Source organism: Doryrhamphus excisus, chromosome 20 (genome assembly GCF_030265055.1).
Source record: "Doryrhamphus excisus isolate RoL2022-K1 chromosome 20, RoL_Dexc_1.0, whole genome shotgun sequence".
NCBI lineage: Eukaryota > Metazoa > Chordata > Actinopteri > Syngnathiformes > Syngnathidae > Doryrhamphus > Doryrhamphus excisus.
The window spans coordinates 8560327-8573309 of record NC_080485.1 but is presented as its reverse complement, the minus strand read 5'-3'; the positions used below and the strand labels follow the sequence as shown (position 1 = coordinate 8573309).

The 12983-nt window shown below is 42.0% G+C and overlaps 2 protein-coding genes across 2 annotated transcripts; one reads left to right on the top strand and one right to left on the bottom strand.

Moving 5' to 3' along the window:
- Positions 1–1876: 1876 nt before the first annotated feature.
- Positions 1877–4336, bottom strand: avpi1 (arginine vasopressin induced 1). The gene is made up of 3 exons (XM_058058996.1): positions 4077–4336; positions 2547–2908; positions 1877–2342 (listed from the first exon to the last, which is right to left on the bottom strand). The coding sequence occupies exons 2-3, from the start codon at positions 2894–2896 to the stop codon at positions 2090–2092; spliced, it is 603 nt and encodes a 200-aa protein (XP_057914979.1). The 5' UTR covers positions 2897–2908; positions 4077–4336; the 3' UTR covers positions 1877–2089.
- A 970-nt stretch (positions 4337–5306) lies between these two features.
- Positions 5307–8331, top strand: marveld1 (MARVEL domain containing 1). The gene has a single exon (XM_058058997.1). The coding sequence runs from the start codon at positions 5801–5803 to the stop codon at positions 6296–6298; it is 498 nt and encodes a 165-aa protein (XP_057914980.1). The 5' UTR covers positions 5307–5800; the 3' UTR covers positions 6299–8331.
- The last annotated feature ends 4652 nt before the right edge of the window (positions 8332–12983 follow it).

Genomic DNA, 12983 nt, shown 5'->3' with positions numbered 1-12983 from the left:
TAACTACTCTATAGGAGTCCACGACTCAATACAAAGGGCCAAAAATTAGCATAATTTGAGAAATGCAATGAGATCTTGTCATATAGGGGAACAATTGGAATTGATTAATTAAAAAGGCGAGTGCTTCTCTCATTAAGAGGATCTTTAACGACCTTTACTGCTTGATCTTTCTTTTATTTTGGCTGGATCATAAGACTTCCTAGTTTTTGGGAATACAGAATAACTGTTCTCTCTAACATTTTCTTGGTTAATCTTCAGGATATGTCACTTCTGTGTGGATGAATGAATACATAAACATGTAATTTGAATCAATAAGTAATAATCAAACAACCTTATAAAACTCCTTTGAGGAAAGTGGGCAGAAGTTCAATTTGTGTAGTTTATTCTTCCAATCTCCCTGCATGCATGCAGAGCTTGCAGATCACTGATGTATAATACCTTCAAGTGATTCTTCATCTTCATAAATTTAGATGTTTGCTTGGCCAGCTAAAAATAACTTATGCGGGAAAATATGAGCATCGCTTTAATGTACTCTTTTTTTCCCACGGGCAATTTAAAACGCTAAATTTGAGTGTCTGATCCCTAGAAGTATGAACTCTATTTGACTCGAGCTGTCTGGGTCGCTCAATATAAAACGATACTGCCATCTAGCGGGATTTAGCCGCATTGCAGATGCATGACTGCGGTATCTTTGTCATGTTTTAATAATAAATGGTGACATTGTTGCCCCTATGGATACAATTATCCTCTTAAAAAAACAAAAAATAGCAATTACAGTTTTTTTGTGATCTTTTAATCAACTTCAACCCTGATCATACATACTAAATAGGTAATTCATTTCATGTACTTGTCTTGGTCTGCTGCCCCCTGTTGTCTCTTCTCTGTCCTGCAGCCTTGCCCTCTGGTGTGCACACCTGTTGCCTATCAGCCATTAGGCCTTTTTATAGCACTCCACTTCCGTTGTTCCCTTCAAATCCTCTTCCTTCTCATGCCTGTACATTGCACCCCTCATTTTTGCTCCTGACCTGTCTTTCTGCCTTGTAACTTGTATTTTTGTTGCCTACTTTCTGTTATTTGAGCCACTTTGTCATCCTTATTTGCTACTTTGTACTTTATTGTTTGTACTTTTAGCTTTCCAGTGACCTTCTGTCACTGGCGGCTTTGGTTGTACTTTGTTTTCCCTCCTCTGTGAGCACCCTTTGTTTATCATTAAATACCTTTTTACCTCTGGGGGTCCTCAACACCTGGCACAAGTGCCACCCAGCAAAACACATTAAAATGCCAGTTTGTAACCATAATCAATTCATTGATCAAATGATTATACATGATCATTTACACTTTTATGATTCGAGATTTTTTCACAGCTGTGTGAGATTTTTATTTTTATTTTTACAAATAGTTACATTAACGGGCTGCATGGTGGTCGAGTGGTTAGCATGCAGACTTCACAGCTAGGAGACCAGGGTTCAATTCCATTCCATTCAGCCATCTCTGTGTGGAGTTTGCGTGTTCTCCCCGTGCATGCGTGGGTTTTCTCCGGGTACTCCGGTTTCCTCCCACATTCCAAAAACATGCTAGGTTAATTGGCGACTCCAAATTGTCCATAGGTATGAATGTGAGTGTGAATGGTTGTTTGTCTATATGTGCCCTGTGATTGGCTGGCGACCAGTCCAGGGTGTACGCTGCCTCTTGCCCGAAGACAGCTGAGATAGGCTCCAGCACACTCGTGAGGAAAAAGCAGTAAAAAATGAATGAATGAGTTACATTAACCTGAAAGAAAAAAGTGTTTTTTGTAATTATTTATATATGAGATATAATTATACATTATTGTAAGCTTCACAATGACCTTTGCCTGTATAAAAATAATGAGACAATCTCAGGAGAAAACACAATAAAGACTTTATTACACATTTAAAAAATCTAATTCTCCTATGCTGACAAATATTCTTTATTTAGTGTTTTTGTATACTTGTAGTGCTGCTATATTGCCAACTAGCAGTGAAGACTTCCTAGAAGTTAATCAAACTTGGTTCTTCTGCCTAAGATTATGTGCAGAAGTTCCAGATGTCTCCCTGAGGTTTCCGGCTATTCAGTGAATTATTCTGTGGAGGTATCTCTCGGGGTCGTTGTCTCCTCGCCTCAGGCCTGAACCGGCTCGACCCGGTCTCTCACATAGACCTCTGAGGCCTTGGCTTTCATTTAGTACCACGGTGGTCCCTGTAGGTCTTGCTGTTGTCTCATTTGTGTGCTGATATGGCTCTTCGATGCTGTGAGAACCTGCTTCGGAATCCTTCTCATCTGCAGAGTTCTTTTGTTGGCTACTTTGGAAGCCCTCCCCGATCCTGGACAAAGACAAGAATATGGCAAATGTTGTAATTATAGTTGGCCGTTTTATTTACCGATACCACAAAGCAGACGGAGCAATAATTTGACACTCAGCGGTTAACTGAAAAGAAGCATTAATTGCAGCATTAACAGTAATTTGATTGGTCAAATATGACTTAGGATTTATCAAATGCACATATGACATATCAAACTAATTTCACCTGAGATGATTGAAGGCACGCAGCCAGTGTGCCCCCAGTGTGTCCCTCCCATTTGTCCTCAGCCCTCTGCGGTGACTCCGTGCCCTGAGTCCTATCAAGGCCTGGGCCAGTTCAGACTCGTCCCTGTGTGCCCAAACCAGCTGTGCCCTCTGCTCGGCGTCCTGGTCCCCAGCCGCTCTAAAAAGTCTCTGAAGCTGCCACAGGTTAACGTTGCTGAAAATGTTCCCCGAGCCAGCCTTGCGTGTTCGCCTCTCGGCCAGCCGCCACAAAGAGGAGGGGCCAGCTACCACCGTGGAGGGTGGGGAGGAAGCCCCGGGATCCATCCAGGGAATTACAGGGAAAGGTGGCATGCAAGGGCTCGGCTGTATGGGAAAGTAAAGAATACTTTAAAATTTTGTGTATAGAAATCACTTATATAGCTTTATATACATCACTAAATTGAAACATATACAAAACGGTAAAAATGTACTTCTAAAAATGCTTTTAATGACCCTACTCTAGAATATTTTTGTTGTTAGAGCATTTAAAAAATTGTTTGGCTTTCTAAATATGATTTTTACTATTATTAGAGCTTCGTAGGCATGAATAACACCCCTATAGTCACCTTTACACTCACTGCTCACTATAAGATTGCTAAATCAGCAACAATATAACATGCTGTGTCTGTGCTTGTCACTAAAATTAAGAATGGGCATGACATTACTCTCCAAAGGTTTGATTCATTTATTATCTCCTATACCGACAAAATTACAAAGCGGGGTTCAGCAGTAGTCTGGAAGTCCTCAGGACTGCTTCGGAGTGTGACCAATCGCAGTAGAGCGGGCATGCCCAGAGGTGGGCGTGGGTGCAATAAATCAAAACAGACCGTTTTGGAAAGCCAGAGAAATACAGCTGGAATAGGTGCAGATTCTGGAGGATCTCGAGAGCTTTCTGTGCAGATTATTGTGTGTCGCTGCTCTATAGGAGTCCGCAACTCAATACAAAGGGACAAAAAATGAGCATCGGAGGTCGCCTTTAAATACACTTGCACATGGAAGACTTCTAAGTCAGCTGCTATATCTTAAGTCCTACTTTAGGAGGTACCGTGAGTCATTTGCTCTACTTTCAAAGCCTGTTGGTAACTGCATTATCGGTTTGCTTCAACCGTAAGTGGGACACTAGCAGATCAATACTAGACACTAGTCTGCACTCAATATGGGTCAGTTAAGAAAAAGGCATTTCAAGTCAAAATACAATATAATGTTAATCTAAGTTAAATTGTTGTTTCTTGTATTAATTTGATCAAGTTAACCCACTTTCAATAAGTATAAGTCTTTCTCCCTCATGTTACCTTGTTTAACTGCAGCATGCAAATAGCAAATAGAAGGGGCACTTAAACTACGCTCATATTGGTCAATTGTTCCTCCTGTTCAGTTTATACACAATAAAAACAAGTATTGTTCAATGTTTACACGAAAAAAATACAATTACTGTTCAGTTTGATAGACTTAAATACACGTCACGTGATTATAAAATACTGCACGTACTTACCCAAAAATGTAATATATCCACAAAACGTTAATATTGTAACATTTCAACCGATGCAGTAGCGTACGATGTTGTTTTCGATGTTGAGTACGTAATGTTCAGCAGCGACGTTTGTTTAGTTCTGCGATCCGTCTGTGTGCCCTTGAGCCGGCTGTGTTGTCACAAATGACTGCCGCCTAATAACCAATGAGAACACAACTTCCTCCATAGTGGGCTGGCAGAAGCTTTCAAGTCTGACCAATCAGAGCGTTAGAAAGGCGGGCCATAAAGATGACCTGGCGCTTCTCCCTACGTCAGTCAAATCCGCTGACGTCAATGGGGCAGAATGGCACGAGAGTGTTGAGTCAAGTAGTTAGCATCCTGCGCGCATCCAATGACGTAGTGGCCCTCAGGGCTTTGCCTTTGCGTACAGACTGGGTATTATTCTTCTTAACACACAGCCTTCTTTTTCTCCCATTTCTACAGAATGATGAAAAACACCATGAAATGAAATTAAGCACATGGTCACATCAGAAATTCTAAAAAAGAAATGTTGGCTACTGAGAATATTTAACTGACTTTTTCAACTCGGACATGCCAGATGGAAATGACACGACTGTGGTCGATAACAAGCTTTTTATTGCTATTATTATTATTAATAATGGCTACTGTCGGTCGTAACAACGCCGCTAAAACCACAGCCAGCAACTCAGCAGTGCTTCATCAACAACAACACGCCCCCCACACCTGGTGCATTCACAGTCACTCGGAACAGTCAGACACTCAAGAGCACAACATGTCAACATGAACACGTCAGGGTCGCTACAATATTAATACTATAATATAATATATAACTATCAAATGTCAGCTTTATGCTGTTCACAGCCACCAGCGAGCATATTAGCATTATATTATGGTGTTACTGTAATGCAGTATCTCACAAAAATGAGAATACCCTTCACTTTTTACTTGATTCCCAACAATGGGTACATGTACCTCTAGTGGTACACAAGAAAATTGCAGGATTAAAATTTCCAAGATGATAAGTAAATATAAGTACACTGACTACTCTAAAGTGTATAAAAGTTTCATTTTTATAGAGTTGTCCTTAGTTGTGCTTAGCATGCCACTAGAAAACCAATGGAAAGGTGCCTATGCCAGTGGAAATTACACAGAAACTTGTTTGATTCTTTTTTTAGAGTCTGATTCTAAAGTTCTATCAATTTCCCCCTTTTCACGTTCTTCCACTTGCAGTATTCTCCTGCAATTTCAGAGGAAATTGCCATTCCAATGGCATACAATATTAGTATTTTACTGAAGTTCCTGTTAAAACCGAGGAGGGTGCAGCCACAGAGGACGGATGCACCCAGCAGTCCAATAAGGAGGTGGGGCACGACTTAAATCTGGGGCCCGCCTCTCTTCCTCAGCCAGCCCCCTCAATCCACACACGGACTCTACATTGAGCAGAGGAAACGGAAAAGACGAAACACACAGACTGCTTTTCATTTCAAAACCCCGGGGCCGTGGACAAAAAAAAACCGAATCGTTCATTCTTTTTCTCGCCAACCTGCTCTCTTTTGGCGCATTTATTGGACCACCACATCTTTCCCTCCTCCTCAAAATTTCCACTTGAAAAGTTGCCACCTTTTTGGCCAGCTGTTTGCAGCTGGCAGAAAAGCACCCGCCCTGCTCGGGAACAAGGGACCCAAAGTGATCGGTGGAAGGAGGAGGAGGGGAGATACAGAGAGATGCCATCCCAGCCCATGCAGTCGGAGGTGAAGGAGAACATTCTCAAGTTCCTCCGGAGCTTCTTGGGAGTCATCCGGATCCTACAGATCGTCTTCGGAGCCGGACTTTGGGTGACGATTGCCGCCAACAAGTACGAAGGCTCCATCCACTTCGTTCTCTTCGTGGCGGTGCTCTTCTGGCTCCTCACCCTAGCTCTCTTCTTCCTCACCCTGCTGGACAAGCAGGACTTGGTGCCGCTGCTCGGAGGGCCCCACTGGCTGTGCACTAACCTGGCGCACGACGTGGCCGCCACTGCTCTCTACCTGCCCGCCATTGGTGTCATGATTTATAAAACGGATCGCAACTCTTACTGCAACCTGGAGCAGTACAAGCACTTATGCCTGTACAAGGTATACCTGACCGCAGCCGTGTTCGCCTGCCTCTGCTGCCTGGCCTTCCTTCTCTCGGTTATTTATGGAGCCTGCAGGAAGAGTCGAGGGGAGCAGACGGTCTTCTAAAATGAGGATGTCCGCTTTTCTGTTCTGCAAGATGAGGAAGAGTTAACCCCACTGTATTTTTTCCCCCCACAAACACCACACCAGTCTATTTAAAGGGTGCTTATGTCCATGATTCATCATTCATGGCCTTGTTTTCATGAGTCCATTATGGGGAATTTTAGTGTTACTACTTTTCCCTTATGTCACTGCAGTGGCACAGCTAAGAGTTTATATACATTATCTTATATTTAGTTTTACATGTTATATCACCGCAACAAACCTGTTGTATTCAACTTTTTTTTTAATCAGTGCCTTCTGTCACAATGCTGTATGCAAGATTAATCATATGGATGTGATTGCTGCCTCAAGTGTTTCTTTTTTTTTGTAAAACCAAAGATTAAAAAGTGGAAGAACCAGACCATTCAGTTTCTTTTAAGGAATTGTTTTCATAAAGTCAAATTCAGGGTGCTTTTGGTGGCTTTTTCCCTAAATCTAACACAGATTTGTAAAAAGACAAAAGGACAGAAGCCTCATCAGGAACTTCCTGTTGGGAGATTAAAGCCTCAGCCAATCAGCAGGGATCTTTTATGTGCTCAGACCACATGAAAGAAGCTCATAGTGTCTAAACTGATAGCAAGTATGTGTGTGTGTGGGAAGAGGGCCTGTTCATACCGGAACAGTCTGTTGGGGGGGTTCTGGAGGTGGGCTGAAGTGCAGCCAATCAAAATGGAGGATGATTCAATGTCTGGGTCTTTTCTCGTCAGCTGCTGCAGACACAAAGTTGTGTGAAGGCTACATTTGGGGGCCATTAAGACTCTTCAATGTTTTATATTGTTTCAGTCGTTGTTGACTTTTAAGTCGATGTTCATTTATTACAAATAACTTCCATGTGCAGATTTTGGACAGTTTATTAGATATGTTGTGTAATAAGCGTCCCTTTCTTGAGGGGCCTGACCATTCATCTTAGTCCATTTTTGATCTAATGGTGTTTGTATTCACAAGTTTAAAAAAACAACAAATGTTTCAGTTACATAACTCCCTTTCACGCAGAGTTCAGACAAAAATACTCTGAAGTATTTATGTGTAAGTGCCTTTAAAGGGTATATTGACATAATTATGTGTGGTTTTACACAGGGACATGACATAGGGCAGTTAAAGCAACATCTTGCTTTACTGGGTTCCATATAAAAGACACATCAAAATGAATGCCAGATCCAATTTGGCTATTTTGTGGGTAATAAAGGATGATCTCTGTGTGAAAGAGGGTTCCTCAAAATCATGGAAATTGGGATTCTTAAATTTATGAGTAAAGAAAGGCAAAAACATTTGGGTTGTATACAAATATTTCTGTTACATAACCCCTTTTCACACAGAGATCCTGTACAATAGCTGCATCAGAACCATACCAGCGGAATTTATGTCACTTTCATACAGAACCCAGCATAGTGATACATTGCCACAATTGTGTGCGCTTCACACAGAACATGACATGGCTGGCAAGCGACTCTTAGGACTCTAGCCCCTTTTAGACTCCCTCCAAATGCATGGACGGCACCAACACAGAATAAGGGTACACATTCCCCAGTTTTGATGGGAGAACAGTGGCTTGTGTGTAATAAAATCCTGGCTTGTGAAGTTTGACACTGCTCCCACTATGTTGTGTTGAAAACAGTGGTCACTGTATGACAAGTATTTGACTCGTCACACACCAGATGCTGCTTTATACAAGTATTTCAGTTACAATAACTCCTTTCACACAGACACCTTCCAAAACAGCTGCATCAAACCTGTAACAGCAATTTGTATGTATTGATCTGGGATGTAAAGACCAAACAAACTGATATTACATGGCTCACAATCAGATGATCAGGTTAAACAAAAGCAGTTTCTCCACCTTTGATACACGGATCTGGCCCCTTTCACACAAAACTGTATAAAAGCTGGCTTTTGGGGGGTAATTTTTCCTGACAGAATGGCAGATAAAAGTCAACCTGGCAATTTTTTTGCTTCAGAGGTAGCATGGTTGCCTAGCTGTTATGTTGAAAGCAACTGTTGCTGTCCAACAAGTATTTTATACAACACATGCTGGTGCTTCATCTAATTGTGGGGTGCTGTGTTGTTGTGTAAAAGTTATAGCAATATCTCTCTTTGCCAGATTCCATATAAAACACAAATGCCTGAAAGTTATAGCTTTGTTGTGTATATTTTGTGGCATCTCTATGTGTTGATGTTTCATTGTTTTAATGTAAATGCCACACAAAACAACAAGACCACGTAAAGTCAGACATCTGTGTCCAAGACGAGGCCGGAGTGCAAAGGGTTAATGTTGACCAGCTGCAAGAGTGGGATGTAAATCTTGCACTTGTAAGAGGAAAGCAGTCCCCCACCCAGTTTTTTTTTTCTGTGACTTTTGCAATGAAGTGTTCACATGTCCACGCCTTTGGGAGCAGAGCAGGCTGCTGTATATATAGCCAAGTGACCACATTCAGTCTGGTCTGTACAGCAATGCAATCACAGCTCAATTCCTTCACTTATGACATGGTAATATTGATCGTAATAATGTATGATTATGATTAGTTTTCTCCAGGTACTCCGATTTCCACCCACATTCCAAAAACATGTTAATTGGTGACTCCAAATTGTCTATAGGTATGAATGTGAGTGTGAATGGTTGTTTGTTTATATGTGCCCTGTGATTGGCTGGCGACCAGTCCAGGGTGTACCCGACCTCTCACTCTAAGTCAGATGGGATAGGTTCCATCATACCCCTGCTGCCCTAGTGAGGATAAGTGGCATAGAAAATAGATTATGATTAGTGGTGTTAGGAAAATGAAATATTTTGGCAAAAGTAACCCTGATATGGAGGATAAGCGGTAGAAAATGAATGAATGAACCCTGATTTGTGTTCAGATTGGTATTTTAATCCATTTTAATCCTTTTTTTATTTTCTATGCCGCGAATGCTGTTCAGTTTAGTGTAAAAGACGAATGGCTGGCAGCTGGGATAGGCTCCAGCATACAAACAACCCTAGTGAGGATAAGCGGTATATAAAATGGATGAATGGAATGCTAGTTTAGTTAGGAAATTGTATGGTTATGTATAATTTGAGGAATATTTAGCAGTCCTTCTTAAAGTGCACCAACTTGTAAAATGAATGAGCAGCTGTTGAGGACAGGAAGTACCCTGTCATTCTACTACCAACCCAAACTGACGGGCAACACTTTCTCCCCACCCAGATGTCTCAACCTTTTCCTGCTGACAGACTTTTTTTTTTTCAAGCATGAAAACACAGACGCATACAGAACAGCAGCCTCTTAACTACCCTCATACTGCAGAGATGCACATTCCACAGCAGAGTAAGAGGAAGGCAAGGAAGGCATGGAAAACACACCGAACAAGTGAATGGGGAGGGATTCAAGTCGTGAGAAAAATGTTGTGACATGTTGGGATTTTCACTGAATGTGTGCTAGTTTTCCCCTACTTCCCAATCAAGCCAGAAAATATAAATTCGGCAACTCAAAAAGAGCAAATTCAGGACAGCTGCGAACCTGAAAAAACATGTGAAAATTGCAAAAGTGGCGTGTTTTTTTTGTGTGCTATTTTTGGCTCCTCCTGGGATTCCCGATGGGAGTATAGTACGTTTTCAGCAACTCGCGGACCAGAAAAGTATATTTTCAGAAACATGAAAATGTGTGAATTTGCGACACCTGCATCCTAAAAAAAGGCTGAAAATGACCCAGCAGGAAAGTGCCACTTTAGTAGTCTTGCCACTTTCAGGTTCTGCCAAGACTACAAGTCAATGCAAGGCATGGCAAGTTTATTTATAGAGCACCATTCACACACAAGGTGATTTATAGTGCATTACATAAAAGAAGGCTAAAACCTCTTCATAAAAATCGTTTTATTCATTCATTCATTTTCTACCGCTTATCCTCACAAGGGTCGCGGGGGTGCTGGAGCCTATCCCAGCTGTCTTCGGGCGAGAGGCGGGGTATACCCTGGACTGGTGGACAGCCAATCACAGGGCACATATAGACAAACAACCATTCACACTCACATTCATACCTATGGACAATTTGGAGTCGCCAATTAACCTAGTATGTTTTTGGAATGTGGGAGGAAACCGGAGTACTCGGAGAAAACCCACGCTTTCCCGGGAAGAACATGCAAAGTCCACACAGAGATGACCGAGGGTGGAAACCTCTCCTAGCGGTGAGGCTTGCGTGCTAACCACTCGGCCGCCGTGCAGCCGAAATCGTTTTTATAAAAACATAAAATCATTCAAACAGTACTGGACTAATATGCTCACATTTCCTGTTTCTAGTCAGGACTCGAGCAGCAGCATTCTGAATGCAGTGAGAAGGCTGTTACAGTAGTCTCTCTAAATCTGACTTGGACACTATTCCCTTGATTTTGGCAATGCTTTTAAGTGGTAAAAAGCTGTTGATGTTATTGAGTTAATGTGGCTGTTAAAGTTCAGTTCTAGTCTAGTCTGAGTCTCAAGGCGACTAGAGAAAACTTTCTCTTTGTTTCTGTGGGCCAAAGACATTGATTTTAGTTTTGAGTTTAGCTCGAGAAAGTTGTTTAGCATCTGCACACTGATCGTTCTGATGTGGTGACAAAGTAAATCCACAGGTTCACCTTCCGTCTGTGATACATACTGTAGATCTGAGTGTCATCTGGACACATTGCAACTGGCCTAAAGGGAGCATGTACAGACTGCACAATAGCGACCCCTGGGGAACCCCACAGGTCATTTGGTCTGAGACACATTTACCAATTCCAACAAGTACTTCCTGTCCTCCACATATGACTTGAACATTTTAGAGCAGTACCAGAGATTCCCACCCAGTTTTCTGAACTCTGTAAAAAAAAAATCACCAGGACAACTGTGTCAAAAACACCGCTCAGGTTTAGCAGAACTGAAAGTGAGACTTTGCCTGCATCTGTGTTCAAACGGATATCATTTGTCAACTTGATCAGAGCTGTTGTGGTGGGGTCCAAAGCCTGATTGGAAAGTATTAAACACATTTTAAGAGAGAAGAAAGTCAGTAAGCTGTTGGTATAGAAATTTTTCCAAGACTTCTAGTGGCAGGTTTGATATGCGGCAAGAGTTGCTCAGGACTGTGGCATCAAGACTGCTCTTCTTCAGAAGAAGCTTAATAACAGCAGTTTTTAGGGCTTTTGGAAATGATCCAGCCTGGAGCAAGATGTTAAGTGGATGAGTGAGTTGCGGTAGCATACTGACCAGCACAGACTTTAGAAATCTAGTGGGTAACGCATCAAGGCACCATGATGACAGACTCAGGTGGGTGCCAGGCCTGTGGTAAGGCCTGTGGTGAAGGTGAAGGAGGAGTGTGCTGCATCTAACACCGGAGGTCTGGATTCTGGGTGGCACAGTTGTGGTAGCTGTGGTTGAATCCTTTGCGGGTTCCTTGGGTGGCAAGGCTTCTCTCGGTGGCAGCACAGGATCTGGTCCAGGCCTCAGAGCGTGGAGGAGGCTATCTGTCAGTCGTCTCACCCCACCTTTGTTCTTTAGTCACAAAACACAAATGAAAGGCCAATGGCAACGCAAGTGCTGTTACAAAATAGGGGCCTGGCCCCTCAGTTTGAAAACCACTGCTGTAATTCATTTCAATTAAACAAATGCCCTTGTTGACTTTTTTGAGTGGACAACAAATACATTAATTTCTAGGACATTTTGCTATGTATACTGAAAAACTTTGAGAAACCATTAAGGCAACGCTTTTCTTACAAGGTGTACTTTAGTATTATTATCATTATTACTGTCTCACTAGACTTTTTGTTATTTTCTGCTGGTTGAGACTGAAGTAGCACATCTGCTGCTGCTAGCTATAGCTTCAATGTTAAGCATTCGTCATATCTTAGTAGTTAGATTATTAGCCCCTAACAACAGTCAGCAACTTACGTGTCTTTCTTTTTTCCCTCCTTTTCTTTACTTTGTTTTTTATTTTCTACCGCACTGGGATAAATTATCATTGTCTCTATCGCTCAAGTCAGGAACTCCGTGGCCCATAAACAAACAAACTTCCCGGCTCGAGCTGATAGGCTGATAGGGCCGTGCCGGGGGCCCTTAAGGGGGTTTGCTACCTCGTTGTTCATAAGTGCATCCTAAAGGCAGTGTTGTCGTTTCTGTGCAGTATAGTATTAGCACTTGGGACACTCGGTCTCTGGGGTCTCCCTAGCGGGGCCCCCTAACAGCCCGGGCAGCAAGCAAATGCCAGGTTTGGCTGTTGGCACGCCCCGCCTTTAAACCACTTTACATTGTAAACACATCTCTGTTTGAAAAAAGAAAGTCTTTCTCCTCTTACCAAAGCAGTTGCAAAAATGGATGAAAGAACTGACACTAGAAACCCTTGTGAACCGCACAACTACTGTAGCATATTGTTTTCATCTAAGGAGGTTAAAGACAGTCAAATTGAAACTATAACAAAAACCACAATTGAACCACAAATTATTATTATTATATTCAATACTTTATTTTTGAACATCACCACCGGAACATCCGGTGCTACAGCGGCGATTATGTCAGAAAATTGCATTCGGTTTTATGTTATTTAATATTGTTGCAAAAATATTGTGATTATATTTTAGAAAATCCCACGCAAATAATTCCTGTTTTAGACAGTACGCACGTAGACAGTACAGTACAGTAGACAAGTACGTTTGACAGCGCTTTTATTCT